The following is a 27719-nucleotide window of genomic DNA, read 5'->3' as shown; positions in this document are numbered from 1 at the left end:
TAATGTAAATAGTGGATATATAAAGAAGAGATACTATATCTATTTATTTTAACAAGTAGTATCGCTCGAAAATATTATACCATTATCAAAGTTAGGTGTGAATCAAAGAAATTGAGGTCCGCCCTACCTTACAACCCTTAATACGTCGTAATATTGAAATTTGAATGTATAGAAATTATGTTGAAAATTATATTATATGAAATTACTCATTAAAAATGTTATTAGGAAACAAAAATTATTTTTATAGAAATATATATATTAAAATTTCCACAATATTATTGTTATTATTATTATTATTGAGTTACAGGGAGCAATGAGTTGGCAGGGCTAAATTTGTCCAATTCCAATTTTGTTTCCCCGAAATTCAACATAAAAAGTTATGTTTCATTATTAATGAGTCGAAATAGGCATATATGGGGTTTTAATCATGGACGTCAATATACTTTTAAATATAGATTAATTAATCTACAAATATTTTATTGAATTAAATCAAAATGATAATTATCTCAACAAGCACCAGTGGTCTAGTGGTAGAATAGTACCCTGCCACGGTACAGACCCGGGTTCGATTCCCGGCTGGTGCATTAAAGTTCTTGCGATGAAGAAATCAGCGCTGATCGTGATCAGGGTCGATCACAACCGTCCGATTATTCTGGCGAAACTATCAACGCATCAGAGCTCGACCTTTTGTCTTTTTGGTTTAACAAAATGCGGACCGGCACGGTTTACCCTGGTCGCTAACACGTCATCCAGTTTGTTAATTTTTTTTAAAAAATATATGTTAAAATATGACGTGGCTGTAGCCAATCACACGCAAATCTGTAAAAATGGAAGCGGAAATTTCTAGTCGACCGAAGACTTACGAGAACGGTAATTCGACCTCCAGCTTTAAGAATATCGCATTTCTTTCGCTTCGACATCGTGAAGGCTCTGGAAAGTTTCGCCGATGGCGTACGTTGAACGAGGTTCTCTCTCAATTTCTAATCAGTTCTATTTTGATTTCACTGCCGAGAGATTGGTTGATGACTTTATTTTGGAAATATTTTAGATTTTGTTTTCCAATTTCTGTCGTAGAATTGGGGATGTTGGTTCTCTTTTTGTCTTCAGAAATGATCCTTGGATGTTTTGGTTGTCCATGTATTGTATTCTAATACTTTCCCGATTTCCCGTGGTACTGTGCATTCATGATTCTGGTTTCGATTTTGAGCTTATTAGGTTAGATCCAGTAATTTTTTTTCTGGAATACGTGGTATTCTTACGGCGCTTTGATTTGATTGCATATCTCTCGGTCTTTTTTCTAACTAATTGTTAGAAGCTTCGTGAATATTATGTTGTCAAATAGGAAATGGAAAAATTGTACGCAAAAGATCAAACCACAGGAATTGAAATAAACGTAGGTCATGAATTTAATCACGAAAAGGGAAAAGAGAGCGATGTTCTACGACGTAATGGAATGATAGGGAAAATAGAGAAATATGGTGGATGAGTTCGGGAAATTTTTAGTCATTTAATGACATAGATCAGACACATAGCTTGATGGTTTTATTATGTTATATGAGTTGAATTCTTATTTCATTTCCTTGAACTTCAAATTTGGTGGTGCCATTTTCTCAAGCTGTTACTGACACTTCAAAGATCAAGGTATTTGGTTATTTCTCTGAATGTGTGGATAAAGTGACCGCGGGTTTATAACTTCTCCACTCTATTTCTAGCTCTACACTTTGTATAAAATTATATGGTCATAGACTTTAGTGAATTTAATTGAGGATAAAGGGCCTGGAAAATGGCCCTTCACTCAAAGGGTTACCATTCGTTTAAGAGGAATTTTTTGTCTTTTCATTGGTCAATGTAAAATTAAAAATTGTATTGCATTTGCCTTTTGTTTATCTGGCTCTTCAGTGTTAGTGATCAATGTGAAGTCCATGTCTTAAAGCATGATATATTGCTTCTTTGTGTCATCTATTTCTTAAGCACTACCTGATTGTTAAATTTTGTGAAATCACCATAATTTCAACTGAATCAATGAGATAAAAATGTATCATATTCCCATGTTTGGCAGATTTTCTTGATTCTCTGCAAGTGCTGCTTAAGAATTTGATTTTTTTTCATGCACCCATGAAAACGTGTCTACGACATTAGGAGGTTATCAGGAAAAGTTTAATGTTCTGAACTTGGTATTGGGATTGCTCCTTTTGGTCATCTGTTGAGCAGGATTCTCAGAGTGGGTTTTTGGGACAAGAAGTTGTTTAGTCTAAGGTTTATTGAACGTGGATGTTTCCGAGTTGTTGATTCTGTTGAGCATTACTGACCAACTGTGCACTTGCGTGATATCTTGTAGGCGTTGTGAAATCCCAGAGATCATTCTGGCGTCTCAAAACCATCACTGATTTCTTCTGGGCCATCGTAAACATTATTGGTGTGTTCTTTACCACCTTGTTTTCGGTAAGTTATTCCTTATTCTTACGCTGGAAAAATGTTAGCATTCAGAACAACCATCATCTTGGGAAGGAAGATTAAGTTTCCATGCTTCTTTGTAGATGGAAAAATCAGAGGCTTATAGAAAAGGATCCGGTTCTGGAAAGAAATGGGACGGTGGTGGCCCTGGAGGTCCTGGATCAGGGCCTTACGGTGGTGGTCGTCCACGCGGTCCACCTCGCGGTCTCGATAACGTTCGAGGGATCGATCATAGTAAGTTGAATGCTTGTTTTTTTTGGAACTCTTTTCCCCCATACATGGATTTGATTTGATTTGATATATTTACTGCTCTGCAATCTTAACTTATTGCAATCAGGTTCATTACCTGCTTGTGGCTCGTGCTGTGGCTAAGTTCGGCTGCTTCCATGGTGCGTCCGCATTAAGCTCTCTCTGTAGACGACGTTATTTCAATTTAAAAATTGTGGGACGTGCTGTAAATGTCAATGGGAAAATGATACCTTGGATTATACATTAGTATACTACTATATGCCAAACGAAAACGTAAATCCTTAATCTAATCTTTGTGCATGTATTATGATTATTAATTAAACGCTATTTGGCAAATTATAAACAGTCCTGAGTGATTTGGCAAACCTAAATCGGTTAACTACTTCCCTATTATAGCTTTCCTTACTTTGGCGACAATATTTAAGAACATTCATGGAATTGCCCACATTCATACGATTATTCCTTCATTATTGCATATGAAATTGAATTTATATCTAACGTCCATACAAATTCAAAAAAAGAAAAACTTCTAATACTGTGGCTTCTTGCCATTTTTGAAAGAGGTTGACTCCACAGACCACAATCATGAGGTGACTATTCTGAGAAATTTGAAGGATCCTTGTATGTGAAAAGAAGTGGCAGCCCTTCAATTGTGCTGAAAAGACGCACCGATCGCCCAGTGGTTTGAAACAATCTGTATGCCTCTGTTTCTCTCCGCCTCTCCTGCCCATCCCTTTCTTCTCCCTCACCAAAATTCATAAATTCATCCCACTCCCATCCCAACACACAAACCCATTCCTTTCCCAAATGGAGGTCGGGAGGGTCCAGGACATCGCTTCCTCGGCGCTCTTCTCCGGTAGTCTCCCGGCTGAGTTCGTCCGCCCCGACACCGAGCAGCCCGGAATCACCACCGTCAAAGGCCAACTCCTCGCTGTTCCCGTCATCGATTTCAAAAACCCAGATGAAGACTCTGTTATCAGAGCCATCGACGACGCTTCTCGCAATTGGGGCATGTTTCAAATCATCAACCACGACATCCCAAATGAGGCAATCGCCCATTTGCAGGCTGTCGGGAAGGCATTCTTCGAACTCCCACCGGAGGAGAAAGAGGTCTACGCTAAGCCCCCTGATTCCAAATCCGTCGAAGGCTACGGAACCAAACTCCAAAAGGAAGTCGATGGAAAAAAGGGTTGGGTCGACCATTTGTTCCACATCATTTGGCCCCCTTCTGCCATCAACTTCAAATTCTGGCCCCAAAACCCCCCTTCCTACAGGTACGGACATGATTGTTGATTTGTTGAAAGATCATAGCTCTTGATTGGTTACTGGGTTTGCAGGGCTGCGAATGAGGAGTACAGAAAACACTTACATGGGGTTGTGGATAAGCTCTTCAGAAGCCTCTCGCTGGGGCTGGGGCTTGAAGGGCACGAGCTAAAAGAGAGCGCCGGTGGAGACAAATTGGTGTATTTACTGAAAATCAATTACTACCCGCCATGCCCATGTCCTGATCTGGCTCTTGGAGTCCCTGCTCACACCGACATGTCGACCATTACAATTCTTGTGCCCAATGATGTTCAAGGCCTGCAAGCGTTTAGAGATGGGCATTGGTACAACGTCAATTACATCCCCAATGCCCTCGTTATCCATATCGGCGACCAAATTGAGGTAATGAAAGATTTGTTCATTTTTCTTTTGAAAAAGGCTAAATCAGAACTGTTTTGTGGGGCAGATACTGAGTAATGGGAAGTACAAGAGTGTGCTTCACAGGACGACAGTGAAAAAGGATAGGGTGAGGATATCATGGCCGGTGTTTCTGGAGCCACCGCCGGAGTTTGAAGTTGGGCCTCATCCGAAATTGGTCGACCAAGACAATCCGCCAAAGTATAAGACGAAGAAGTATGGTGAGTATGCGTATTGCAAGCTAAACAAGATTCCCCAGTGACTCTAAACGCCGCCGCCGCCGATTCTGAGAGTCTGCAACCTCTTCCTTAATCGTCGTCTGCATGTCTTCTCCGGCCGCCGTTTTCTGTTAAGTGGTTACAATGTTTCCGGCGGCCGGTTACTTGAATCATGGAATTTATTTTAATAACACATTAAAGGAAAAAAAAAATATATTATCTATTTTACTAATTAAGAACTTAATTATGATTGGTAAAAGCTTTTCCTTTTCTTTTCTTTAATTTATTGACGAAACGATAAAATCTTGTTTTATTTACATGGAAACTAAATATAAAGATTTCAAAATAAAAATGCCAAGCAAAGTTTTAATATAATTCCAGTGTATCCATTATATATATATATATATATATATATATATATATATATATTTGTTAACTACCATTAATATATATATATTTTGGGTATAATATATATGTACACATAATAGCAAAATAATTCAATTTTATTTTCATTTGTTTATTATTTTGAATTTATACTCATCATACAATATACATATATATATATATATATATATATATCATGTATTTTCACTCCATTAAAAAATAAAAACTTTAATATAACATTTTTTTAAAAGAATAATAATCAGAAATAAAAATCTTTGTGAGGGACTCGATTTCCGCCCCAATTCTCATAAAGTAAATGAAAATTTTATGTGGGAAAGGCTTCCATATCCCCGTCTTGCCTCGTTTCATAAACATCTCTAATTATGCTCCCTTAATATTTGAATATCTGTCGCATTATTTTTAATGTTTTTATTCTTGATATACGTCTCAAACTAAGCTTACTATGTCTTTTACATGTCTTTTTTGTTCGTTGTTCTTGACGTTGTCTTCTTTTCTTAAAATGTCCGTTTTTTAAAAGGAAAAAAATGAATAAACTGGACTAAATTTAGAATTGTGGGCTTGGCCGGCCCAGTTAATACTGGACTAAATTAATCAAGTAAGCAGTCTGGGCCAACCCAGCCCAGCCCAATTAATACTTAGTGGGCTTGGCCCGTTTATAAATCGCTTAAATGGGCCTTATTGGGCTGATATAATTATATGACAATAATCAGTATTATTTTTAATAATTTTTTGGATTACGTGTTGGTTTGCAGTTAACTCCGTTATTAAGCTGATGAGGTGGCAATAGCCAATGGATAAGGGTGAAGAGAGGCTAAGCAGCTATCTGGAGCTGATAAAGCAGCTCGAACCATTCGATGGTTGGGTCCCGCCGAATCCTTCTTTTTCCTCGAATCTCTCTTTCCGAGAGATATCCACTTTCGAAAACTGAATCAATTCTCCAAAAACCTCTACTGTCCGCCATTGATTCCTTCTGTAAATATTCATTGCTACTAGCTCCTCCTGGATTGTGGATTGTTCTTTCTAGTTTCTTTCGTTCTTTCCATGGCTGAGGTGAAGAGATCGAGCGGCACTGTAAGGTGGTTTAGCGCGCAGAAGGGGTTCGGATTCATAGCTCCAGATGATGCTACGGACGATCTTTTTGTTCACCAGACGTCCATTCAATCTGAAGGATTTCGAACTCTTTTCGATGGTCAAGCGGTTGAGTTTTCCATTGATTATGACGAAGATCAACGCGCCAAGGCCGTGGATGTTACTGTAACGGGTAGATCTAGCGGATATGGAGGAGGCCGCGGGGGTGCGAGAGGTAGAGGCGGCGGTTATGGGAGGTTTGGTGGAGAAGGAGGTTATGGTGGTGGTGGGCGTGGTTTTGGCAGAGGAGGAGGACGGTACGACGGTCCAAGCGGTGGATTCGGCGGCGGGGGTGGTGGTCGTGGCGGTGGTGAGTGCTACAATTGTGGCCGGATGGGTCATTTGGCGAGGGATTGTTATAGGGGAAATGGCGGTGCGCCTCCTAGCCGTGGAGGGGGTCGTGGATACGGCGGTGGTCGGGGTTATGGCGGCGGCGGCGGCGGTCGTGGTTGTTACAATTGTGGAGATACAGGACATTTTGCTAGGGATTGTCAAAATGAAAGCAAATGAAGAATCTGGATCTTCCTTCAAGCGGTATTTACACTTATTCTGATGATTATTTTGGTTGGACTGTTAATTTTTTGGTGCGAATTCTGGGATTTTAGTGTGTTGGTGACTGCAAATCTGGTATTGAGGGCACAAGAATCCGTGGCAATTAAGCATAAGGCTTCGATTGTTCACTGTTTCTGGTTCTGGGTGTTCCATAATTTGTTGTTCAGAATTCGATGATGAATGATGCAATTGTTTGTATATGATGCTATACCTTTCCGGCATTTCTAATTCATTCTTCCTTTGATTATTGTGATGTTCTTAACATGTTATACAACATGATATGTGTAATCCATCATGATTAAATGTTCATGCCATTTTGTATGAAGTTCTTTCCTTGATTCTTTGGGCCGAACTTCCATTATTTGAGTTGGGATTATTGACTCGTTTTCTTCGTAAGGTTAGAAATCACAACACTCCATCGTTCACTTTGAGCATAAGCTCTCGTAGCTTTACTTTTGGTTTTCCCAAAAGGCCTCCTACCAAATAGAGATAGTATTCCTACCATCCACCCCTTGAACAAAGTATACTATAGAGTCTCCCTTGAGGTCTATGGAGTCCTCGAACAACCTCCCCTTATTCGAGACTCCTTCTCTAGTGCTCTTGAACAAAGTACAACATTTGTTTGACACTTGAGTCACTTTTAACTATACCTTCGAGGCTCACAATTTCTTTGTTCGACACTTGAGAACTCTATTGACATGACTAAGCTAAGGGAAAGACTCCGAAATCACAACCCTACACAATGGTATAATATTGTTTACTTTAAGTATAAGTTCTCGTGACTTTACTTTTGGTTTTCCCGGAAGATCTCATACCAATGGAGATAGTATTCCTTTCCTATAAATCTATACTCTTCTCCTTAACGTGGAACTCATCTCTCAACAATCCTCTAACACGGAACACCCAAAAGAGGAAGCTAATCCTATTTTAGATATCTTTCTAAGTGTTTGGCAGGAGAAGCTAAAGCCATTTCAGGGCTTCCAGATTTGAATTTTCTCCTATTTTGAGCATAGAAATCTTAGCTGCATCGGTGTAGGGTACATAGATTACTACCCACATTCTCATTTTGGATATCTGATTTGGGTTTTTGTTCAATCTCTGTAACAACTGTGTCATTATATTTGAAGCTTGAGAAAAATGGAGGTTTGTATTCAATCCAATTCTGCTCTGTTTTCTGAGAACTTCTGTAATCGTTTGTGCTTCTCCTTCACTGGTTTCTGCCAAAGTTGGATCCATGAAACTTCTAGATGAATCGTAACGTTCTTATGGAGACATTATTTGACTTACAGGTTGATGGGTTTGTTAAACGAATACGACTCTCCATAATGGTATGATATTTTCCACTTTGCGCATAAGCTCTCATAGCTTTGCTTTTGTCTTCCCCAAAACGCCTCATACTAGTGGAGATAGTATTCCTTAATTATAAACTCATGACCATTCCCTAAATTAGCGGATGTAGACTTTCATCATCCAACATCTCCCCTCGAACAAAGTACGCCTCCCCTTAATCGAGACTCGACTCCTTTTTCTTTTAGAGTCTTAGTCATTTTTTGCTATGCCTTCGAGGCGGGAGACTTGACTCTTTTTTCTTTTGGAGTCATTTGTTCGACATTTGTGGATTCTATTGACATGGCTAAGTTTAGAGCATGACTCTGATACCATGTTAGACAAATACGACTCTCCATAATGATAATGATATTGTCTATTTTGAGCATAAACTCTCGTGACTTTGCTTTGTGCTCTTCCAAAATACCTTATACTAATGGAGATAGTATTTCTTGATTATAAACCCTGATCATTCCTTAAATTAGTCGATGTGGACTCTCATCATCCAACAGAGTTTATGAATTTCAGTTCTTAGTTTCTTGTCTTCATGAAACCAATCGTATGCTTTTGTAGGGTTAATTAAGAGTAATCAGCGTATTCACATAGTTTACTGAAAAACTATTTATGACGCTCGAGTAAAAGATGAGTATATTAATGAATCGTGACCACGTTCAAATGAGAGCGGTCCTTGAAGATAAAGTCTTTCAGAAAGACTTTCAAACATTGAAGTTATTACCTATACTAACAATATAAACTTTCCTTTTCGGTGGTTCAATGATAGGAACGACGTAGTTTACTAAAATGCTATTTATGATGCTCGAGCAAATGATGATGCATTAATGAACCGAAACCACATTGGAACGAGAGTGATCCTAAATATATACCTTCTTCCTCAGTGGCTCAATGATAGAACGTGTTTAGTAAAAATAGTTTTCACTCTTTTAGGACCACGTTAACTAAAAGTTAATTTGACATGTCTTTAGCAACGAGTATTTTGTTAAAGTGACTGTGATTTAATTAAAATTTAAGAGAATAAAAAAATAAAAAAAAGCAATTCAAATGTTTTAAGAGGAAACATTTACTTAATTTTGTTTTAAAAAAAATACAGTTTTTACTGTTCACAGTAAAAAAAGGCAGAGTAAACCAAGGTCAAACATTTTGAAAAGTTGTTACCCAAATATCCCACCACTCAAACAAACATTGAAAAATTGTCATGTTGACGTGGCAGTACACATCACGTGCTGTCAGAATCTATCTCTGACATTGTGCACGTAGAAAAGCATTGTAGAAGAAGGGAAGCATCCATCTTTACTTATTTATTTATTTATTTATTTATTTTCGTTTCAGTTTTTAGTAAAAAGATAAATAAAGAGACTCAGATAGAAATAGATTCGATGGAAAAGATGGAAAAAGAAAAAAAAAAAAGAAAAAAAAAAGAAAAAAAAAAAGAAAAAGGTGTTATCTTGGAAATGTCTCAAAAGGGGTATATCACATGTGATGCCCAATATCCAATGGATCCGTTACACGTGTAGCCAGCGTGGACCCTAGCTGGATTTAACCTGCTGACTCATGTTTGGTCAAAGAAAAGGCGTATTGGTGGTCAGAAAAAAAGGTTCAATTGTCACTGTTACCTTTTCGGGTACGGGCCTGGGTTTGTAGGCCCATTTATTGACAAAATTATCATAAGCCCATCAACTCAATAGGGCCCACTTATCAGCCCAATGCTTTTGTACTATTTATATAGGGAGCCCACATACAGGCAGCTTTTGCAGAGACAGTTCCCAAAAGGACTATGACGTGGCCTTTTCTTTTTCCCCATAAAAGAAGCCTTTAGGGAAAAAAAAATATAATTATTGGACAAAAATTCAATAAATACTTTCAAAATTAAAACAACAGACCAACCATAGTTCCAAGCTTGGTTTGTTTTGTTTTCATTGAATTGGTATCCAACTCTTTGGTCGGGAGATCCGTCATGTGTATGTCTCATTTGATTGTACGAGCGGATTAGATTATAAAAGAGGTTTCCCTCAAGGTTTTAAAATGCGTCCGCTAAGGAGAGGTTTTCACATTCTTATGATGAATGTTTTGTTCTCCTCTCCAGTCAATGTGGGATCTCACAATCCAGCTCTATTGGGGGTTCAGCGTTCTCACTGATACATCACTCGATGTCTGGATCTGATATCATTTATAACAGCTCAAGCCCACCACTAGCAAATATTGTCATATTCGGGCTTTCCCTTTTGAGCTTCCCCTCAAAATTTTAAGATGTGCCTGTTAAAGTGTGATATCCCACGTTGGTTGGAGAGGAGAACAAAACACTGAATAAAGGCGTGGAAACCTTCCTCTAGCAGACCCATTTTAAAGCCTTGAAAGGAAGCCCGAAAGGAAAAGCCCAAAGAGGACAATATCTGCTAGCGGTGGATTTGGGCGATTGCATAAAGAGAGGGTTCCACATTCATGTTAGGAATGCTTCGTTTTCCTCTCCAACCAATATGAAATCTCACACCTTTACTCGAGGGGAGAGTAGAGGATATGACCGAAGAAGCTCGTGTATTTATAACAAGAAATTATAATACTTTGGCAATAGTGAAACTTACTCGATATTATTTTTGATAAATTCAAAAATAATGTCATTTCAAAAGTCAATAGTTTGTAACTACATTTGAAGGTCGCATCAAACAAGTCTTTGAACTTCAACAAGTGTTTAACAGATCATTAAACTTCCAATTTTATGGCTAATATGTTCCAAAACATTAAAAAAACATGCAATATATGTTCCGAACTTTTGCTTTTGTATCTAAGAACTCGACGAACATTCATTATTTCTTATTCTTTTTTAAAAAGTTCATTATCTCAACATGTATAAATTTCAATAATTTGTAGTGTTGAAGACAGCTAGTTGGGGACAGTGTCCTCTCATTCTGTAGACGAACACAAACGACTTCTTTCATCTGTCGTTTATACAAACAACAACCAGACAACAACACCAAGCGAATCAAACGGATCAAACGGATCGAATGATGAATAGAATCTCATATTCATGAAGAACAAGACTTAACAGAGTTTTTAATATCAAAAAGGGAAAGCTAAAGGACTCACCAGCTACAAACTCAGCTGGAGTGTCTGTGTAGGGGTGGCCGACATTGCCATCACACCTTGTCTTAAAATCATCACCAATACATCAAAAAAGGAAGAAAAATTTAAGGGATTCCCAATCTCTTTACACACAAACATACTTATGTTCACTTTATCTCAGCTCAGTGCTTGGGAGAAGGGCACTGATAGCACTTGGTGAATAGCCCAAATGTGCTAACTTGATGAACAAAGTTGAGCATGCTAGCCCACCCTCCAAACCCAAATCCCACAATCAGGACCCACCCCACCACAAATATGTTCACAGAGTATAGCCCTGCCCAGCCACCCAACAATGATGGAGCTCTCTCCACTGCATTCTGTATAGAGAAAAAAAGGTGTTAGAAAGTTCAGAGAAAATGAATTGTGAATTGGAACAAAAGAAACTGAGTAACCTCTCTGGCTGATGGAGAAGCAAAAGTGACCATGTGAGCTAAAGCAGGGATTATGTAGACGGTGAAGCTAACGAGAAGGGATCCGACCGTCGAGTTGATCGGTCCGAAGAATGGGAAAATGATTGCGAGAAACCATATCGGTATCACGACCGGTAGTCTCGTGAGAGCTCTCTTGATCAAGCTCTTTGTTTCATGTACTCTTAAGAATTTCTCCCACACAAAGTAGAGAGGTGTGCAGGCGAACCCAAATGTTATGAACTGTATAATCAAAGCCACATTGATAATGGAAATCTCAATTCAAATGGGATTGTTTTTTTGTTTAAGAATGTTACCTGATGGATGAGCATGAGGATGACGGCAGTGTCTCTAAAGCCATTCCTTGGGAGCAAAGCAAGAGCGTTTGAATGGGTTAAGAGGTCATCGCCAAAAGCCCAATAGACAGCTGAAGCTGATGGCAGTGTCAGTGTAAGCACGTAGAGCGTTGCCATCAAGTAAATGAGCTTGAATTTCTGGGGCTTCCACATGGCATGCATTATCTCCCTACATGAACATGAAAATTGAATACAAATTTGGTGGAAATGAATGTAGTTCTAAAGTTATGTTTTGAAACGCTTACACTGTTACAGCATGTCCTCCAAAGGTGTAAAGAATGTTGGTAGCCCCAGTGAAGTACAGAACCATTTTACTAGGCCCCGAGTGCTTCACTCCCTCAACCTTCACATAACAAAAAGCAAACAGGATTACTTCTTCTTCTTCTTCTTGTTCTTTCTATTTCAATGAAACCCAGTTTGATATTTTGATTTAGATAGCTTTTTCCTTTACGATAACCGTCCAAGCCACCGTGAGATCCTACATCGGTTGGAGAGGGGAACGAAACATTACTAGTAAGGGTGTGGAAACGTCTCCCTAACAAATGCGTTTTAAAACCATGAGGCTGATGGCGATATGTAACGGGCTAAAACGGTAACAGTGGCTTGGGCTGTTACAAATGGTATCATTGTCATGCATTGGGTAGTACGCCAAAGAGGACGTTGGGTCCTGAAGGGAGATGGATTGTGAGATCTCATATCGGTTGGAGAGGGGAACGAAACATATTTTATTATAAGGAGGTGTGGAAACCTCTCTCTAGCAGACACGTTTTAAAACCGTGAGACGGGATAAAGCGGACAATATCACTAGCAATGGCTTGGACTGTTACAAATGGTATCGGAGCTAGACACTGGGAGGTGTGTCAGTGAGGATGCTGGGCTTGAAGGAAGGTGGATTGTGAGATCTCAATTGGTTGGAGAGGGGAACGAAGCATTCTTTATTATAAGGGTGTGAAAACCTCTCCCTAGTAGACGCATCTTAAAACCGTGAGACTAACGGCGATACGTATCGTACTAGCGTGGCTAGGGGTGTTACACAGCTAAACCATAAGAACAGTCTCATTCATTCCTGAAAAACATCTTCTATACTACAACCAATTAAGATCTGTTCATATTGTTGAAGAACCAAACAAGCAGGAAGAACATAATTTGAGATTGTAAAACACTAAAGAAATGAAAATCGAGGATATTAATGATCTTATTATCGTACCTGTCCGTGGATAAGGGAAGCAACGGTCATATACCAAGCAGTGTAAGTAGTCATCACAAGACCAAGAAACGACCAAATTCTGTAATTGTGAAAAGAAGGAATGAAGACAGTGGTAGCACAGCAAGCGCCAAAGATATACGTCCAAGTCCTCTTGTCCAAATTGTCGTTTATGTAATAGATATTACTGCAAAACCAAACCCATCAAAGTCGTGTGAAAAAACACAGACAATTATTGTTCTTGTTCTTGTTCGTGTTCGTGTTCGTGTTCTTGTTAAAACTACCTCGCACAAGCTATCAGCTGAATCACAGATCCAAAGAGGAGAAAAGTGCAGTTAAAAAACAAGCCCACATTTCTCCAGTGCTTCCCAAGCAACCCATCAAGAACTTCAAACCACTGCAGAGGATAAAATCAGGCGTTTTGGTAAAAGAAAACGAGAGATTTCAAAAGAAATGGGTATTAAGAACTTACCTGAATGACATGGTTTCTGAAATCAACCTTCTCCCGTTCCTTTCTGGTTCGATATTCAACGTAAAGAACACTAATAAGATAAGCAGTCCAGCTTCCCATTAGACCATAGAAGAGCTGGAAGAGAATCCCAGAAAGCATTCCCAGTTGGGAGAATGAATATGGAAGTGTGAGTAGCACTTGAGCGACCTGTCAAACGCCAAAATCGACCCAGAAAACCATGAGGAACTCAAGAACAGAGAAAACAGAGAAATGGGTATTGAAAGAACAACAAAATGGAGGAATATTTGCCTGATTTGAAGCACAGCTGAACCAAGCATCATAAACAGAGCCGCCATGCCAGAAGAGTGCAGAGAGCTTGGACTTAGTGGAGCTTGAAGATTCAGCTTCTTCTCTCTCCATTTCAACGTAATTGCCTGCGATTACGGTTTCAACTTTCTCGGAAGCCATTAGAGCGCGTTGGGGAAGGAATGGATGGATGCAGAGGGTTTAAATAGAGAAGAGGGGGAGTTTGATTATGATGTTCATAAATTGATGAAATGGGTTGTTTTTAATTTGAATTATTAGGGGTAATAAGTTTAAAAGGAGATATTTTTTGATGGGATGAAATGAAATTGAGTGGGGTTGAGTTTGAAACTGGGCGGAATGGTATGATATTGTCCATTTTGAATATGAGCGCTCATAACTTTGCTTTGAGCTTTTTCACAAGGCACACACAACTCTCACAATAGTATTATATTGTCCGAACATGAGTGCTACTCTCCACAATAGTATTATATTGTCCACTTTGAACCTGAACGTTCATGACTTGCTTTCGTTGGTGGGTATTATGGAGCGGTTTCAATCAATTGAAACTCTTTTATTTATTTATTTTAAAGAGAAGGGTAAATGAAAAGGAACGTTTTAAAGAAGTTCTTTCACATGTGGGCTTTAAAGGCAGAGTTTATGGGCCAGGCCTAGCATGCAGTGCACGAGCGGGTTGGCCCACTATGCCCATTATCTCTCTCTCATTTGAATTTAGCAAAGCCAATTAATTTTTTTTTTCAATAATTACATCAAAATTAAGTTGGATTAAAAAAAATAATTAAGTTTGTAAATGTTAGTATTCTCAACTTGTATAATAAAATAATTAAAAAATAAACTTGATTTTATTGAAATTAATAAACAAATTAATATGAAAAATGTTAGCTATAATATGTTAGATACCTGTAACTCGACCGGTTAATAATCCAAATCATAAATGATGCGAATTGCTTTCACGAGATTTAGTCCATTGTTTTTTGTGGGATATCACTGAGAATTCAGAATTAGGTTACCGAAATATTTTTGTAATAATTTTTTCAATGAGTCAATTATCCAAGTTGGTATTTTTTGTTTCGCTATCGATCAATAATTTTAATTTTTGGAAAGTATCATGATCATCTAATAATAATAATTTAATTTTTTTTAAATAAACTACTTTGAGACGTGATTCTAACAACATATTATAGAGTTGATCCATAGACGTGGTTCTTGAATCTATGAACTCAGATCTTTTTGAAACTCACACCGAAGAAAAAAAAAATAAAAAAATAAAAAATAATAACTCCAAATAAAGTTTTTTTGTACAATAATTTTGTGTCCACCCATCGATTATTATAGGAAGTAGAACCAATAAATATTTTTATTTTGATAAGCTGAATTGAATACCTCGTATAAAATTTATTTTCGGTAGAATATGTAAAAATTGTGGTGCAACGTGTCTTGTTTTGATTTGTCGGTTAATATACTAAGAAATAATGTATATTTAAAAAAAAAAAAAAAAAAAAAAAAAAAAAAAAAAAAANCTTTTTTTAAAAAATAAATAAATATAATTTTGGAAGATGGAGGGAATGATTGCATTAAGGGTAAGCTTAGTGGTAAATATGATTAGCAACACACGTGTGACAACTGGCTTCGCCATTAAACTAAAATTTCCACGTGGACCCCACTGCATGTCTTCGTTTTGCTTGGGTTAAGTGGTCCCCACTCCTTTCCTATTCTTAATCATGATATTAAGTGCTTCTTAAATCATATATTTTAGATAATTGACATTAATTACGTTGGTAATGTTTATATTAGAAAGGATGAGGTGGATAATAAATCCACGTAATTAAATAATTATATTAAACATTTATCTTTTTATCTAATCATGACATTAAAAAAAAAAATTGTACTTAGAAAAAGTCGCATGAGTGGCTTTTCGATGAACGAAATATTAGTAATGTAAAATCTACGACTCGCCTATATGTTGGGGACTTCTATGCAATTTATTTATATTTTCAAGTCAGAATTTATAATTCAATATTATTTTGGACCACTTTGCAAAATAAATATATTTATAAATAACGTAGTTTTATAAAATAGTATGAAAAAGGAAAAAATGGATAAAAAAATTTCCAATATTTATAAAAACTATGGTCTAAAATTTTAAAGTAAATATGATTTTTAGAATATTAATATTAATCAACAGCTTGGATTGGTCATTATTTCTTCCAAAGCATCACTTTAACGGTGATGATGATGTTGCCCTAATCCCTAACCCTACACGTCAAAAACATTTTATATTCTAATTTTTGTTCAAATAAATCATTTCATTGCAAATTTAATATTTTCAATCATACATTTATAAGATTTTGAATTGCTTGCTAGTCACATGTAACTGTAATATATATAAATATATATATATTTTTAGTTAAATTACAATTAAAATTTTAAAATGGTGTTTAATTTTAATTTTTTAATATATTATGATTATATTATCGAAGAATTATATGGTAAGGTAAGCCGAGTGTCACAGCCATGCTCGTCATGCTCGTCCAAGGCGTGTTGCCCATGACACCGAGCTACCTTGTATATTTGTAATATAGAATTAGATCGGAGAAGTTAATAAAAGAATATTTATTATAAACATCAAGGTAAAAATTCAGCTACATATTAAAATAACCATTGAAAAACGTTTTTTTTTATCTGATGTCCCGTGTTCCCATCGACAAAGCTTTACTTTTTACTAGCGGATGAAACAAACCATTGACAAATCCAAAGAAAATATTTGTTATGGAATACGAAAACGTTCGGTAAAGTTCCTTAAACCTAAACTTAAAATGTTATCTTCTTCTTTCGGTTTCTTCTTCGCTATTTTCCCAACATCGCACTCTCTTGCTCATTGGCTTCTTCTTCTTTACCATGATGTCGTCGTCTCTTTTCTGTGTTCAGTGCAATTCTCTTTTTGTTCATTGCTTTTCAACGTCAATAATTTATCTCTTCTTCGTCGTTATTGTTGTTATCATAGTCGTCGTCGTCATCTTCTTCTTGCTCACTCTGTCGTCTCCTCTTCTTCTTCTACTTAGCCTCCTTTGTCGCTATCCGTCTGTCTTTGTAAATTTTATAAATGACAGAGAACAATTTTTTTATTTAACCTAATTTTATAAATAAGCTTAGACAGTTAATTTGAAAATAAAGTATTTGAATTATAGCGACCCAATTAGCCTAACTTTAGCTTCTTTTGGCAGCGCACATGGCATAATGTAGCTTTGGTTGTACCGACCTAAGCTAGGGTCCAACATTTCCATTAAAACAGCTCAAAATCAAATTGGGGTAGTTTCATTCACTTTAATTTTGATCCCTTTGGGGTACCATTTGCTTTCAAAGCCAACCCACTAAGGTACTACTAATTTTATTCTACTTTTTCTTAAAAATTATAGATTCCTTCATCTAACTACTTTAGGAACGATTTGTAAAGCTTGAGCGTTTGATTAACTTTGGCTAAAAAAGAAGTGAGCATAAGTACATAAGTGAGAACAATTATTTTCACTGATATGAGACGTTCGGGTGAAACAGAAGATAATATCATGAGGGCTTGTGCCCAAACTGAAAAATATCATACTTTACTTAAACGATCCGAATCAAATTAGTGAACTAGTAACCTCATTTAGATTAAAGTTTTGATCAAGGTGTTTGTGGACATTTTTTAAACAGAGTTATAAATTTTTTTTGAACCCAAATAACTTTTACTAACTAATGAACTCAATCCAACCAAACAATAGATTTTTTTAGAGGCAGGAGTTCAGTTCAAGTTATTTAGCATTATTCATTTAAATGTTTGTTTTTACAAATAGTTTTTTTTTATTCGTTCGTTCGTTCTTGTTCTTGGAGAATGAATGAAAAAAATAAATATATGTAAAGATAATTGTATGATGAAAAAAAATGTATTTTGTTTAAAGTAACAATAAACTCAAGTGGTTCATTTAAATCCAATATAGTTTTAGAAAAACATATGAACTGAGAATATTAGGTAAACCACGGTACATATCTATGGTACTAGATATTTGCTTATAATAAAAGATTAAATATGATATATATTGAATTAACTAAATATTTCAAGAACACATTCGATAAAGTTTTCATTTATTTGAACTCAAATCAACCCAAACCGTAAGTAGGTTGAGTTGGGTCATCCAATATTTTGAACGCCCTTAATTTTGAATCATTATCATCTTTGTTTGAAATCTCGATTTAAACTAAAAAAACGTCTTTAACTACTAAACTATCCTCGCTCGAACCAAGCACGAAAGGGAAGAAATCAAAAGTATTGGGCTTTATGCATTATGGAGTGGGCTTTAAGAGATTAATTGGAAGCATGGAGGAAGGTTTGAACAAGCTTGATGTAATGGGTCAGGAAAGGAATCTTTTCTAAACCTAGAAAGCGCTTTCCCAAAATGCCCAACTTTTGGCCTCCCAAGTTATCTTCCCTCCACACGTATTCTATTCATCCCCTCATTTTGGTCACATATATATACATATATATACATACATGTATATATATACTTCCCAACTTCCTTGCATTATCCACCCAAAAAAACCTCCCAATATGGCTTATATTTCTCATTTTTTCTTTCTTTTAATCCTTATTTTGTCGGGTAAATTTTTTTTTTTTACGAATTTGATCATAGCTCAGCTGAATGAAGTAATAAAATACACATTTGAACATGGCAGGAGGGAGAACGGAGAGTGCACGAGTTTTCACCGTAATAAACAACTGCAAGGAAACAATATGGCCGGCGATAACTCCGGGAGACGGTTTCAACGGCGGCGGTTTTGAACTAAAACGCGGTCAGTCAATTGTTTTCAAAGCGCCGGTGGGGTGGTCGGGCCGGATATGGGGTCGAACCGGGTGCAACTTCGACCGGAACGGGAATGGGCAGTGTCAAACCGGAGCCTGTGGGACATCGCTCAAATGCAAAGCGTCGGGGAAGACACCAGCGTCGCTAGCGGAGTTCACACTTCAGGCGCAGGATTTTTACGACGTGAGCTTGGTGGATGGGTTTAATTTGCCGGTGGTGATCACGCCGATTAATGGCACCGGAAAATGCGGCGTGGCTGGGTGCGATGGTGATTTGAGAGGTGATTGCCCGGCGGAATTGGCTGTAAAATCGAACGGGAAAGTTGTCGGGTGCCGGAGCGCGTGCGACGTGTTTGATAAAGATGAGTATTGTTGTAGAGGTGTTTATGGGAATCCGGTGACTTGCCAGCCCACGTTTTACTCGAAGAAGTTTAAGGATGCGTGTCCGACAGCGTATAGCTACGCTTACGATGATCCGACAAGCATTTTCACCTGCTCCGCCGCCGATTATGTCGTCAGCTTCTGCTCCAAGAGGTACAAATTAATTCAGCTTTTAATTAAAATTTAAAAATAAGACAATAATATTTATAAGCTTAATTAAAATAATAATAATAATAAGGTTGAAATTCATGGCAGGGGGCAGCCGGTGTGCACTTACCATAACCACAAGCTCGTTTGCAGTGGATCAAAGGGCTTGAAATCCGTCGTGGGCGGAGGATGGTGGGCTCTAATGGCGGCTATTCTATTTCTCGTTAATTCGTCGGTTATTTTTTAACGTTGAGGCTACGTGATTTTCATATTGTTTATGTATTTTATTTTTAGTTATTTATTTTGTGTTTGTGATTTAGCTCATCAATTTTTTTCTTAATTTGACTTGTATTTTTTTTTAATACAAATTTATTTTCAGAGTTTAACAAAAATGGAACTTACTATAGACTAATTTTAAGATTTATTGAAAATTAAAAATAATTGAAATAAAAAAACGAGTAAAAATCATTAAAATTATATTAAAGAAAGTGAAAAAAAAAAATCAATTAAAATACCTAGAATTAGTAATTATAGGGATTAACATAGTATTAGTGAATTTAATTTAGGAGTATAAATTTAAATTTTCTAATATTTAGCGAATATCAAATATGATATTAAAAAAATAATTATGGACTAAATTAATAAAAATATGCTAAAATTTACATTTTATCTAAAAATATTTATGATTTTTAAATTTTTTTAATAATATCCTCACATTTTAAAAAATACTAAATAATTTGTTTTTAAAAAAATATTTTAAAACTTCTAAAATGTTATTAAACTTGTAAACTTTCATTAATACTCAAATTTTTTTTTTTTTTAAAAAAACTTCAATAATATCCTTAACATTTATTTTAGAAAAATCAAATGTAGATGAAAAATAATTATCTCTTTAATTCTAAAATAATAATAGTAAAAAAAAAATTAAATTTTTTTAAAATTTAAAAGTTATATATATATATATATTATTATTATTATTTTAAGGTTTAAACGGTATTTATTAAATTATTATTATTTTTTTGTTATATTATATGTTGTCCAAACATTTGAAGGTTGAGATATAGTGCAAAATTTACAAGTATTTTTATTACTCATTTACTACTAACATATATTTATATATAATATATATATATATATATATATATATATATATAAAAAAATCAAAGCTTTAAATACGATATCGGACGAATTTGCACGCCGTACCTATAAAATTCATACAAGAATCTCCTCCAAAATCAACGAGTTTCAACCTTCATCACATCACAGACCTCGAAAATGGCGGGTGCCGGCGGCGGAAAGGTCTCCTTCAAAGTCACTCTCACCTCAGACCCCAAGCTCCCATTTAAAGTGTTCGTGATCTTAAACCCTTGATTTTTAAGCTCCTAGGGTTTTCCTCTTTCCTTGCCCAGTATTAAGATCGAATCTCATCGTTTTTTCGATTTCTTTGTCTCTCAGGTTTAGCGTTCCAGAGGCCGCGCCCTTCACCGCTGTCCTCAAATTTGCCGCTGAAGAATTTAAGGTGCCTCCGCAAACTAGCGCCATCATTACCAATGGTAATTGATTACCTCCGTGTTGATTTATTCGTTGAATTTTGATTCGATTGTGATTGGAATCTGCATGCGTGAAATTTCTTTGTAATTAACTATTTGAGATCTGCCGATCACCGATACGTGTGGTTCTAGAAATGAAAATTGGCGTTGAGTTCCTTAAGATGGTTGGCGTGCCCTCAATCGCACGAAGCGTGAAGTCTTTTTTTGAGAAACGAGTATTAGTAATTGGATGTGTGGAGATTGGGTCAGTATTAGTCAAAACACGAAATAGGGAATGGACCTCTGCTTGTCCACTTTGAGTATCTTAATTTTTGGATATTGTCCCTTATTTATATATCCACGTTCTATATCTTTCCTAGCGAAAGCCACTCTGGGACTTTTGTCACACTCCAATATCTCCTCTCTCAACTTCAGATTGCTGGGATTGCTTTTTCTTTCTTGATGAAAGGTTGGGCTGTTTCCTGTTGGAAAACATAAATTGTTCATTAACCTGTCCACATTACTTCATTGATGGAGGATTTCCATCATCATCATCTTTTGTTTTCAAGGTATATTATTGTGATTTGGATTTGATTGATCTGAAGCTTCGAGTATCAAAAAGATCGTCGACGGTAGTTTAATATCAGAAAAATTGGATGTCAGTCATACAAACTGTTACATGTTTGGAGATTGTTATTATTATGCTATAGGTAATCTTTGATGTTAGTCAAGCTTGCCTACATCGTGCCTTCGTATCTTTGATCCTGTTATGAGATGTGCTTCTGATTTTTTTCGGTTTTTATGTCAGAGAGAATTCCCTTAATTGTAGTTTTTACTTTACGAGTACTAATATTGAAACAGAAGTTCCTAAGCCTTTCTTCCCAGATAAAAGAAAAACTGATACCTTTGAACTTTTGCGAATAGTTGAGCTAATCTTGCTACTGCTTGAAGCTTGAACTAATTATCTGCAGTTTTTTCATGATTTCACTGATATCTTGTGGCAGAAGATGGGTCAGAGATTGTGCTTTAGAGTTTGTAAACTACGAGATATGGACTGTGGTCATGTTTCTGTCCTTGTTAGTCATTTTAATATTTGATAGAATTGACGTTGTTAGATGGGAGATGCTTTATGCACAGTTAATTTTCTGCGGGAAAGATTTTAAGAATCCAAGCGAACATGTGCGTTTAGATGTGCTGATATTATGGTATCACTTCAATCATTTAGCCTCTCATTTTATGTGTCTAACATGGTTCAAATGATTGCAGATGGCGTTGGAATAAATCCTCAACAAAGTGCTGGTAAGCTGATTCATGGCCCTATTCCTAAACTTACAATTTATTGTCCTTGCTTCTGTTCTGCTCATTTTTTCATGTTATTTAAACTTTCCCAACTATAGAAAGCATGTGCTGAACTGCCTAATGTAGAAACAGTTAAAAAAAAAAAAAGCTCAAGTTCCATGATGATATATGGCTGGAGGTGTGTGAGATCTCATATCGGTGGGGAATGAAACATTCCTTATAAGGGTCTGAAAACATCTCCTTAGTAGGCGCGTTTTAAAACCTTGAGGGGAAACCCATAAGGGAAAGCAGGACAATATCTGCTAGTGGTGGATTTGGGCCGTTACAAATGGTATTAGAGCCAAACACGGGGGACAGTGTGCCTTGGCATACTGAGCCCCCAAGGGGGTGGATTGGCAAGGGGAACGAAGCATTCCTTATAAGAGTGTGGAAAACCTCTCCTTAGTAGACGCGTTTTATAATCTTGAGGGGAAGTCTGGAAGAAAAAGTCAGAAGAGGACAATTTCTGCTAGCGGTAGGTTTGAGTCATTACAAGGTGATTCTGTAAGTGGTGACAAGGTGTTTGAATTTGTCAACCAAATCCACCGCCATTTTGCTGAAGCTAAAACAGAACTATTGATATTGTCTTCTTCTTTTAACCCCCATCTGGAATGTTAAGAGCCTCCTTTAAAACTCAGATTTTATATCTTCTTTTATTCTTCCCGGATTACATCCTACGAGGTACTTCCTCAAGCATGAGATAACATTTTGTTTATGTTAGTATAAAATTTGAACTTCTTCATTGATATTACTATTTGTTTATACATATTCCTAGGGCTGAGGCAACTCAGTGAAGCTTGAGGCGATAATAATATTCCATTTGCTGTTGAAACTTATGGTTGACGTGCCTTTTGCAGGCAATGTGTTCCTCAAGCATGGCTCTGAATTGCGCCTGATTCCTCGTGATAGGGTTGGAGCTGCCTGATCTCTGCGAATGTAAACTCCAAACCCTTTATCTATTGGCTTAATTTGCTGGGAGAATTTCATACTTGTTTATCACATTATTGTAACTCATTAGAACCAATCTGCCTAATTAAATAAATGAGCCTCCTTATTTTGGAATACTTTCCTTGTTTCCTTTTTCTCTTTACTTGGAACGCTCCTACGTATAAAAATTCAAACGATAGATCTGGAAAATCTTGAAATTGAGGGACTATATAAAAATAAAATTCAAAATACGTAAAAAAGAAAGTAACAGTTTGGAACCATATATCAAGCTCCAACAAGGTCTGTTTTATCTTCCTGCCAATTTTAGACATCCTCTACATTGGCAAGGCAACGGCTCTGGAAATGCTCTGCCCAAACAAGGTACCTTGTGGTCCTTGTCCATGGTAGACGACCCTTCATTTCCTTGTGGAGTCCAAGAAACTTTGATATGTGTGCATGTTGAGCTCCTATGTAGACGTCAAAAGTAGAACACAGTAACACCCCAGCCTCTCCATGTTCAAATTTGCAAAATTTCCCGCTTTGTACCTCTCATTAAGCTGTACGAACATTCCTGCAAGAGGATTGTATAATTCCCACCTTTTTGTTACTCATGTATGCCAACTGCATGCATAGTGCCACTGCGTACAAGTATGTGAAATGTGGAAGCTTGACTGATGCCGTAAAACCTATTCAACCACCCATTTAGTCAAGCGGGATAGAATGGATTTTTCCAAAAACAAACAACATGATTGCTGGGGCCCCGACAAGATCAGAAGAGCTAACTGCACTTACAGTACCCCGTGAGTCTGCTAATTCTCTCCCCACTTCTGTTTCGATCTAGATTCAGTATTTTATATGTTATACATGTTCTAGAAATGTTTTGCTTTAATAAGCTAGGCCATGTCTCCGGCAGAACTGTTAGTGGCAGATTCTTGTCTGAAAAGAAAGCATTCCATTCCTATGTTATGTTGCTTTCCTGTTGCAATCATATACCCCACTACTTAGCTTACTCGCCAGTCACTTGCTTCAGCTCCACCTTTTTCAGGCCCGGCGTGAACGGGGAGGTACTGCTGCCCTTTATTTTTTTTTTTATTGTGGATATTAATATTGAAGATTGTTAGAAGGGAGTCACAGTTGCTAAGAGGATAATCATGGATTTATAAGTAAGAAATAATATCTATTGATACGAGTCATTTTAGAGAAACAAAAAACAAAGTCAAGAGAGTTTATGCTCAAAGTGGATAATATCATACCATTGTGGAGGTTTGTGGTTTCTAACGTGATATCAGAGTCATGCTCTTAACTTATTCATGTCAATAAAAAATCCTCAAATGTCGAACAAAGAAATTGTGAGTCTTGAAGGTATAGTAAAAAAATGAGTCAAGTGTCAAACAAGGAGTGTACTTTGTTCGAGAGAAAGAAGTTGAGTCTTAATTAAGGTGAGGTTGTTCAAGAGCTCTATAGGCCTCGGGAGAGATTCTATGATGTATTTTGTTTGAGAGGATTGTTGAGGATCGTTGGAAGGGAGTCCCACGTTGGCTAATTAAGAGGATGGTTATGGATTTATAAGTAAGGAATACATGTCCATTGGTATGAGACATGAGAGCTTATACTCAAAGTGGATAGTGTGATACTATTACGAACCTGATCAATGCCTCTGGTTGTGGGAATGATATCTCCATCTCCAAGACACCACCAGTACCCACCCAATGCCAATTTACAAGAAACACAATAGAATACCATTAAATTCATATCCTTCCAGAGGCAATCAAACAACTCTTGCCCAACAAAAACCCGTTAATGGCAGCTAAAAGTTAAAACCCACCATAAATGACAACAAAACAAGGCAATATTGCCTTGGGACTGAACACATATAACTCATCCAGATTGGAATACAGGCCAGCTTCTCCGGCCAAAGAGTCATAATCCTCCACGCTGCTTTCTGAACTCTTCTTAACCCTGCCAGCAATTACCCGACAAACCAGCATTGCTCGTTTGTCTTTGCCGTCCAATGACATTCCAGCACTGTCATGAGCCTTTCCACTTGTAGCAGTTGTTAGAATACCCTTCCCTGCGTCCCCTCCAGTGGCCTCTGCAGCCACCTTGAACCCATGCTTGATTATACTACAAACATTGCATTGTGGGATTGAACTACAGAGGTTAGAAGAGCCATTTAGGCCCAATGAGCAAGCCAACGTCGTGCAATGGAACCTCAGGAGTTCGTTACCATCTGCTATGCAACGTGGGTGCTTCTTTGAAAGCTTGATGGCTTTGCCTTTAATGGAGTCCCTGTATTCCTCGAATCTCGAGATGGTTTTTGAAGTGTTGTGGATTTTCAAAATCCTTTCAATTTTGCAAATTGGGGTTTGTTTTTTCAACCAGCTTGATTGAAATATAATCTCCACTATGTTCTTGCTCGTGTCTTCAGGACCAAGTTCAGACACTAAACAATCATGCAATAAGAAAACAAGCTTAGAATTTATGAACTGATAGAGAACAAGGAGGGATCGAAAATTGAAGTACCTGCATGTCTAACACTCTTGTGAAGCTCCAAAGCTTCAGGTTTCATGAAAACCTCACCACATTCAGAACAGGGCCAAATGGTTGCTCTAAGAAAAGGGTCTCTAGCCATCCCATTAACAGGGTTAATCACCATTTTACATTCATAGCAGCCGTAGAACTTTCTGAATGGCATTCCCCTGAAAGAGGCTCCACTAGAGGAATTGGAAGAAGATGATGCAGATAATGATGAACAAGTGGCTGATGGAATACCATTTTGTTCGTTCAATGGAGGAGCTTTTGAGTATCTACTTGAACTTGAAGATAATGCCCTGTTCTTGTGAACTTCGTGCGTTACCTTGGTGTTGTTACAGAGTGAGCCGGAACACCTCATTTTCTTACAGTTCTTCCTACTCTCTTCTGTTGTTTGCTCCTGTTGTTGTCGTTTTTCTTGTGGCTGCTGAGGCTGCAGGTACTTGCAGCTGAATATGCCTCTAACAACCGCCCAAGACGGCGGCTTTGGTTTCTGGTTTTCATGGGTTTGTCGGGTGAGCTTTGTCTGGGTTTTGGGTTTGGCCATGGCAGATGCCATTTCTTTACTGAAAATGGGATTTTTTGGTTTGTTCTTGTTCTTTCAGGATCTGAACATGAAGATGAAGGTTGATAGGAGGAGCTCCTTGAGGTTAGGGGCTATGGATATGGGGACTCGTACATTCATTGCCTTGAAATTGTAAGAACCTTTTTCAGTGTGCGGGCATTGATTTTAGAGGCGCAAGGTCCCCTATGCTTAGTTTTTTTTTAGTGTAAAATGCCTCTCTCTATTTTTTAACATCTACCACTTAAATTTCAAAAAAAAAAAAAAAAAAAAAAAAAAACACACACACACAAAAGGACGGTCTTTCTCTCAAGGCTTTAAAACTAACAGATTCACGGATCTCGAGAATTATATGATATTGTCCACTTTGAATATAAGCTCTTGGCTTTACTTTGGGCTTCCACAGGCTCGTGTCAATAGAGTCTGAGCCTATAGAGATAATATTCCTTGATCGATCATAAATTCATGATCATTCCATAAATTAACCGAGGTGGAACTTTCATCCCGCAATTATTAGAGGAAAAAAAAATACTATAGGGTGAGAGTGTTTAAAAAAATGAAAATTGTGGTTTCCCATACCCAACAGCAAATTATGGAGAGGATAAGATTGGAATTATATAAAAAGTTAACTTTTCTTGGTATGATTAAGAGCATGAAAAGGGTAGAAAATAATTTTTTAAAGAAATAAAATATAATGAGTTTGGATGATTTATTTATTATTATTATTATTTCTTTTTCTTTTTCATAATTTTAGCCTAACAAAATTTGATCAATTATTTACATAATGGTTCGTATCTATATCAATGATATATAAATTATTTTATTTCATTATTTACATGTTTATTTAATCTGTATGAAATTTATCAATGGAATTAAAAATGATATATAATGATATTTAAAACTATTTTTTAATTAGTAATTATTTGCATCCCATTCAGTACAAGGCTTATAATTCATAGTAATAGGTAAATTTATGATATTTAATTTACTCATTTGTTTTTGTATATCGATAAATACAAAAAATGCATAATAATAATAATTTTTTTTTTTGTCATTTATCAATTATTTGCATGTGCATTTACTATTATGTCTGCAATAATTGTATTAATTGAATACAAAATATATACACGTATTATTTTATTTAGCTTTCGACCAATAATTATTTGTATGCTTATTTTTTATTAGGTATTTGTATGTCGTAGATTTATTTTAATGATAAGGTAATATCAATGACGAACAAGTCGATAATAAATAGTAGAAAAAATTATTATTAAAATTTAGTCTATTATTAAAAAAAATATAGAAAATTTATATTAGGATAGACATAAAACATATAGAAATGGGCGTTAATAATAAAAATTATCTATTATTTAAAATTATTTTTAAATAATAATAGACATAAAAATTGTCTATAAAAAATAAATTAGGTGAAAATATTTAAATATGCGCAAGAAAAGTTAAAAAAAATGGCCCATTGGAGCTAAGAGAAGCCCAAGTACGATCCAAGTCCTTGATGGGCTTTATCCAATAAGTCCAGAAGATAATGGGCTCAATAAAAAGCCCACTACAGTTCAAAACGC

At 36.5% G+C, this 27719-nt stretch overlaps 7 protein-coding genes and 1 non-coding gene across 8 annotated transcripts; 6 read left to right on the top strand and 2 right to left on the bottom strand.

Annotated features, from left to right (window-relative positions):
* Nucleotides 1-513: 513 nt before the first annotated feature.
* Nucleotides 514-584, top strand: TRNAG-GCC. Its single transcript has one exon. It is a non-coding gene; the product is annotated as a tRNA-Gly (tRNA).
* Nucleotides 585-847: 263 nt separating this feature from the next.
* LOC111809054 (selenoprotein K-like) lies at nt 848-3071 on the top strand. The gene is made up of 4 exons (XM_023695381.1): nt 848-965; nt 2339-2442; nt 2538-2688; nt 2792-3071. Exons 1-4 carry the CDS (start codon nt 947-949, stop codon nt 2824-2826), a joined length of 309 nt encoding a protein of 102 aa, XP_023551149.1. The 5' UTR covers nt 848-946; the 3' UTR covers nt 2827-3071.
* A 248-nt stretch (nt 3072-3319) lies between these two features.
* LOC111809053 (flavonol synthase/flavanone 3-hydroxylase-like) lies at nt 3320-4860 on the top strand. The gene is made up of 3 exons (XM_023695380.1): nt 3320-3977; nt 4041-4368; nt 4433-4860. The coding sequence occupies exons 1-3, from the start codon at nt 3511-3513 to the stop codon at nt 4643-4645; spliced, it is 1008 nt and encodes a 335-aa protein (XP_023551148.1). The 5' UTR covers nt 3320-3510; the 3' UTR covers nt 4646-4860.
* A 980-nt stretch (nt 4861-5840) lies between these two features.
* On the top strand, nt 5841-7024 carry LOC111808096 (glycine-rich protein 2-like). The gene has a single exon (XM_023693901.1). The coding sequence runs from the start codon at nt 6048-6050 to the stop codon at nt 6642-6644; it is 597 nt and encodes a 198-aa protein (XP_023549669.1). The 5' UTR covers nt 5841-6047; the 3' UTR covers nt 6645-7024.
* Nucleotides 7025-11023: 3999 nt separating this feature from the next.
* On the bottom strand, nt 11024-14089 carry LOC111808325 (auxin transporter-like protein 3). The gene is made up of 8 exons (XM_023694244.1): nt 13875-14089; nt 13587-13772; nt 13399-13511; nt 13118-13301; nt 12156-12253; nt 11872-12079; nt 11540-11797; nt 11024-11464 (listed from the first exon to the last, which is right to left on the bottom strand). The coding sequence occupies exons 1-8, from the start codon at nt 14031-14033 to the stop codon at nt 11270-11272; spliced, it is 1401 nt and encodes a 466-aa protein (XP_023550012.1). The 5' UTR covers nt 14034-14089; the 3' UTR covers nt 11024-11269.
* Nucleotides 14090-18441: 4352 nt separating this feature from the next.
* On the top strand, nt 18442-19552 carry LOC111808612 (thaumatin-like protein). The gene is made up of 3 exons (XM_023694702.1): nt 18442-18520; nt 18597-19257; nt 19360-19552. Exons 1-3 carry the CDS (start codon nt 18472-18474, stop codon nt 19496-19498), a joined length of 849 nt encoding a protein of 282 aa, XP_023550470.1. The 5' UTR covers nt 18442-18471; the 3' UTR covers nt 19499-19552.
* An 888-nt stretch (nt 19553-20440) lies between these two features.
* LOC111808613 (ubiquitin-fold modifier 1) lies at nt 20441-23182 on the top strand. The gene is made up of 4 exons (XM_023694703.1): nt 20441-20600; nt 20707-20804; nt 22047-22079; nt 22976-23182. Exons 1-4 carry the CDS (start codon nt 20527-20529, stop codon nt 23041-23043), a joined length of 273 nt encoding a protein of 90 aa, XP_023550471.1. The 5' UTR covers nt 20441-20526; the 3' UTR covers nt 23044-23182.
* A 1396-nt stretch (nt 23183-24578) lies between these two features.
* Nucleotides 24579-26183, bottom strand: LOC111808610. Its single transcript, XM_023694701.1, has 2 exons — nt 25569-26183; nt 24579-25488 (listed from the first exon to the last, which is right to left on the bottom strand). Exons 1-2 carry the CDS (start codon nt 26134-26136, stop codon nt 24860-24862), a joined length of 1197 nt encoding a protein of 398 aa, XP_023550469.1. The 5' UTR covers nt 26137-26183; the 3' UTR covers nt 24579-24859.
* Nucleotides 26184-27719: the final 1536 nt, after the last annotated feature.

The sequence above is a fragment of the Cucurbita pepo genome, chromosome LG13 (genome assembly GCF_002806865.2).
Source record: "Cucurbita pepo subsp. pepo cultivar mu-cu-16 chromosome LG13, ASM280686v2, whole genome shotgun sequence".
NCBI classification, from domain to species: Eukaryota; Viridiplantae; Streptophyta; class Magnoliopsida; order Cucurbitales; family Cucurbitaceae; genus Cucurbita; species Cucurbita pepo.
The sequence above is the reverse complement of the archived record's forward strand: the minus strand, read 5'-3'. Positions and strand labels throughout refer to the sequence as shown.

Bases quoted from the DNA above. Each gene is read 5' to 3' on its own strand.
- LOC111809054 (XM_023695381.1), top strand. The intron at 2,443-2,537 runs GTAAGTTATTCC...GCTTCTTTGTAG, and splicing joins TCTTTACCACCTTGTTTTCG to ATGGAAAAATCAGAGGCTTA. The intron at 2,689-2,791 runs GTAAGTTGAATG...TATTGCAATCAG, and splicing joins CGTTCGAGGGATCGATCATA to GTTCATTACCTGCTTGTGGC.
- LOC111809053 (XM_023695380.1), top strand. From the start codon at position 3,511: ATGGAGGTCGGGAGGGTCCAGGACATCGCTTCCTCGGCGCTCTTCTCC. The intron at 3,978-4,040 runs GTACGGACATGA...CTGGGTTTGCAG, and splicing joins CAAAACCCCCCTTCCTACAG to GGCTGCGAATGAGGAGTACA. The intron at 4,369-4,432 runs GTAATGAAAGAT...TTTGTGGGGCAG, and splicing joins ATATCGGCGACCAAATTGAG to ATACTGAGTAATGGGAAGTA.
- LOC111808096 (XM_023693901.1), top strand. From the start codon at position 6,048: ATGGCTGAGGTGAAGAGATCGAGCGGCACTGTAAGGTGGTTTAGCGCG.
- LOC111808325 (XM_023694244.1), bottom strand. From the start codon at position 14,033: ATGGCTTCCGAGAAAGTTGAAACCGTAATCGCAGGCAATTACGTTGAA. The intron at 12,254-13,117 runs GTACGATAATAA...TGTTATGTGAAG, and splicing joins CTTCCCTTATCCACGGACAG to GTTGAGGGAGTGAAGCACTC. The intron at 12,080-12,155 runs GTAAGCGTTTCA...ATGTTCATGTAG, and splicing joins GGAGGACATGCTGTAACAGT to GGAGATAATGCATGCCATGT.
- LOC111808612 (XM_023694702.1), top strand. From the start codon at position 18,472: ATGGCTTATATTTCTCATTTTTTCTTTCTTTTAATCCTTATTTTGTCG. The intron at 18,521-18,596 runs GTAAATTTTTTT...TGAACATGGCAG, and splicing joins TTTAATCCTTATTTTGTCGG to GAGGGAGAACGGAGAGTGCA. The intron at 19,258-19,359 runs GTACAAATTAAT...AATTCATGGCAG, and splicing joins GTCAGCTTCTGCTCCAAGAG to GGGGCAGCCGGTGTGCACTT.
- LOC111808613 (XM_023694703.1), top strand. From the start codon at position 20,527: ATGGCGGGTGCCGGCGGCGGAAAGGTCTCCTTCAAAGTCACTCTCACC. The intron at 20,601-20,706 runs GTTCGTGATCTT...TTTGTCTCTCAG, and splicing joins CCCAAGCTCCCATTTAAAGT to GTTTAGCGTTCCAGAGGCCG. The intron at 22,080-22,975 runs GTAAGCTGATTC...TGCCTTTTGCAG, and splicing joins AAATCCTCAACAAAGTGCTG to GCAATGTGTTCCTCAAGCAT.
- LOC111808610 (XM_023694701.1), bottom strand. From the start codon at position 26,136: ATGGCATCTGCCATGGCCAAACCCAAAACCCAGACAAAGCTCACCCGA. The intron at 25,489-25,568 runs GTACTTCAATTT...ATGATTGTTTAG, and splicing joins CAAGAGTGTTAGACATGCAG to TGTCTGAACTTGGTCCTGAA.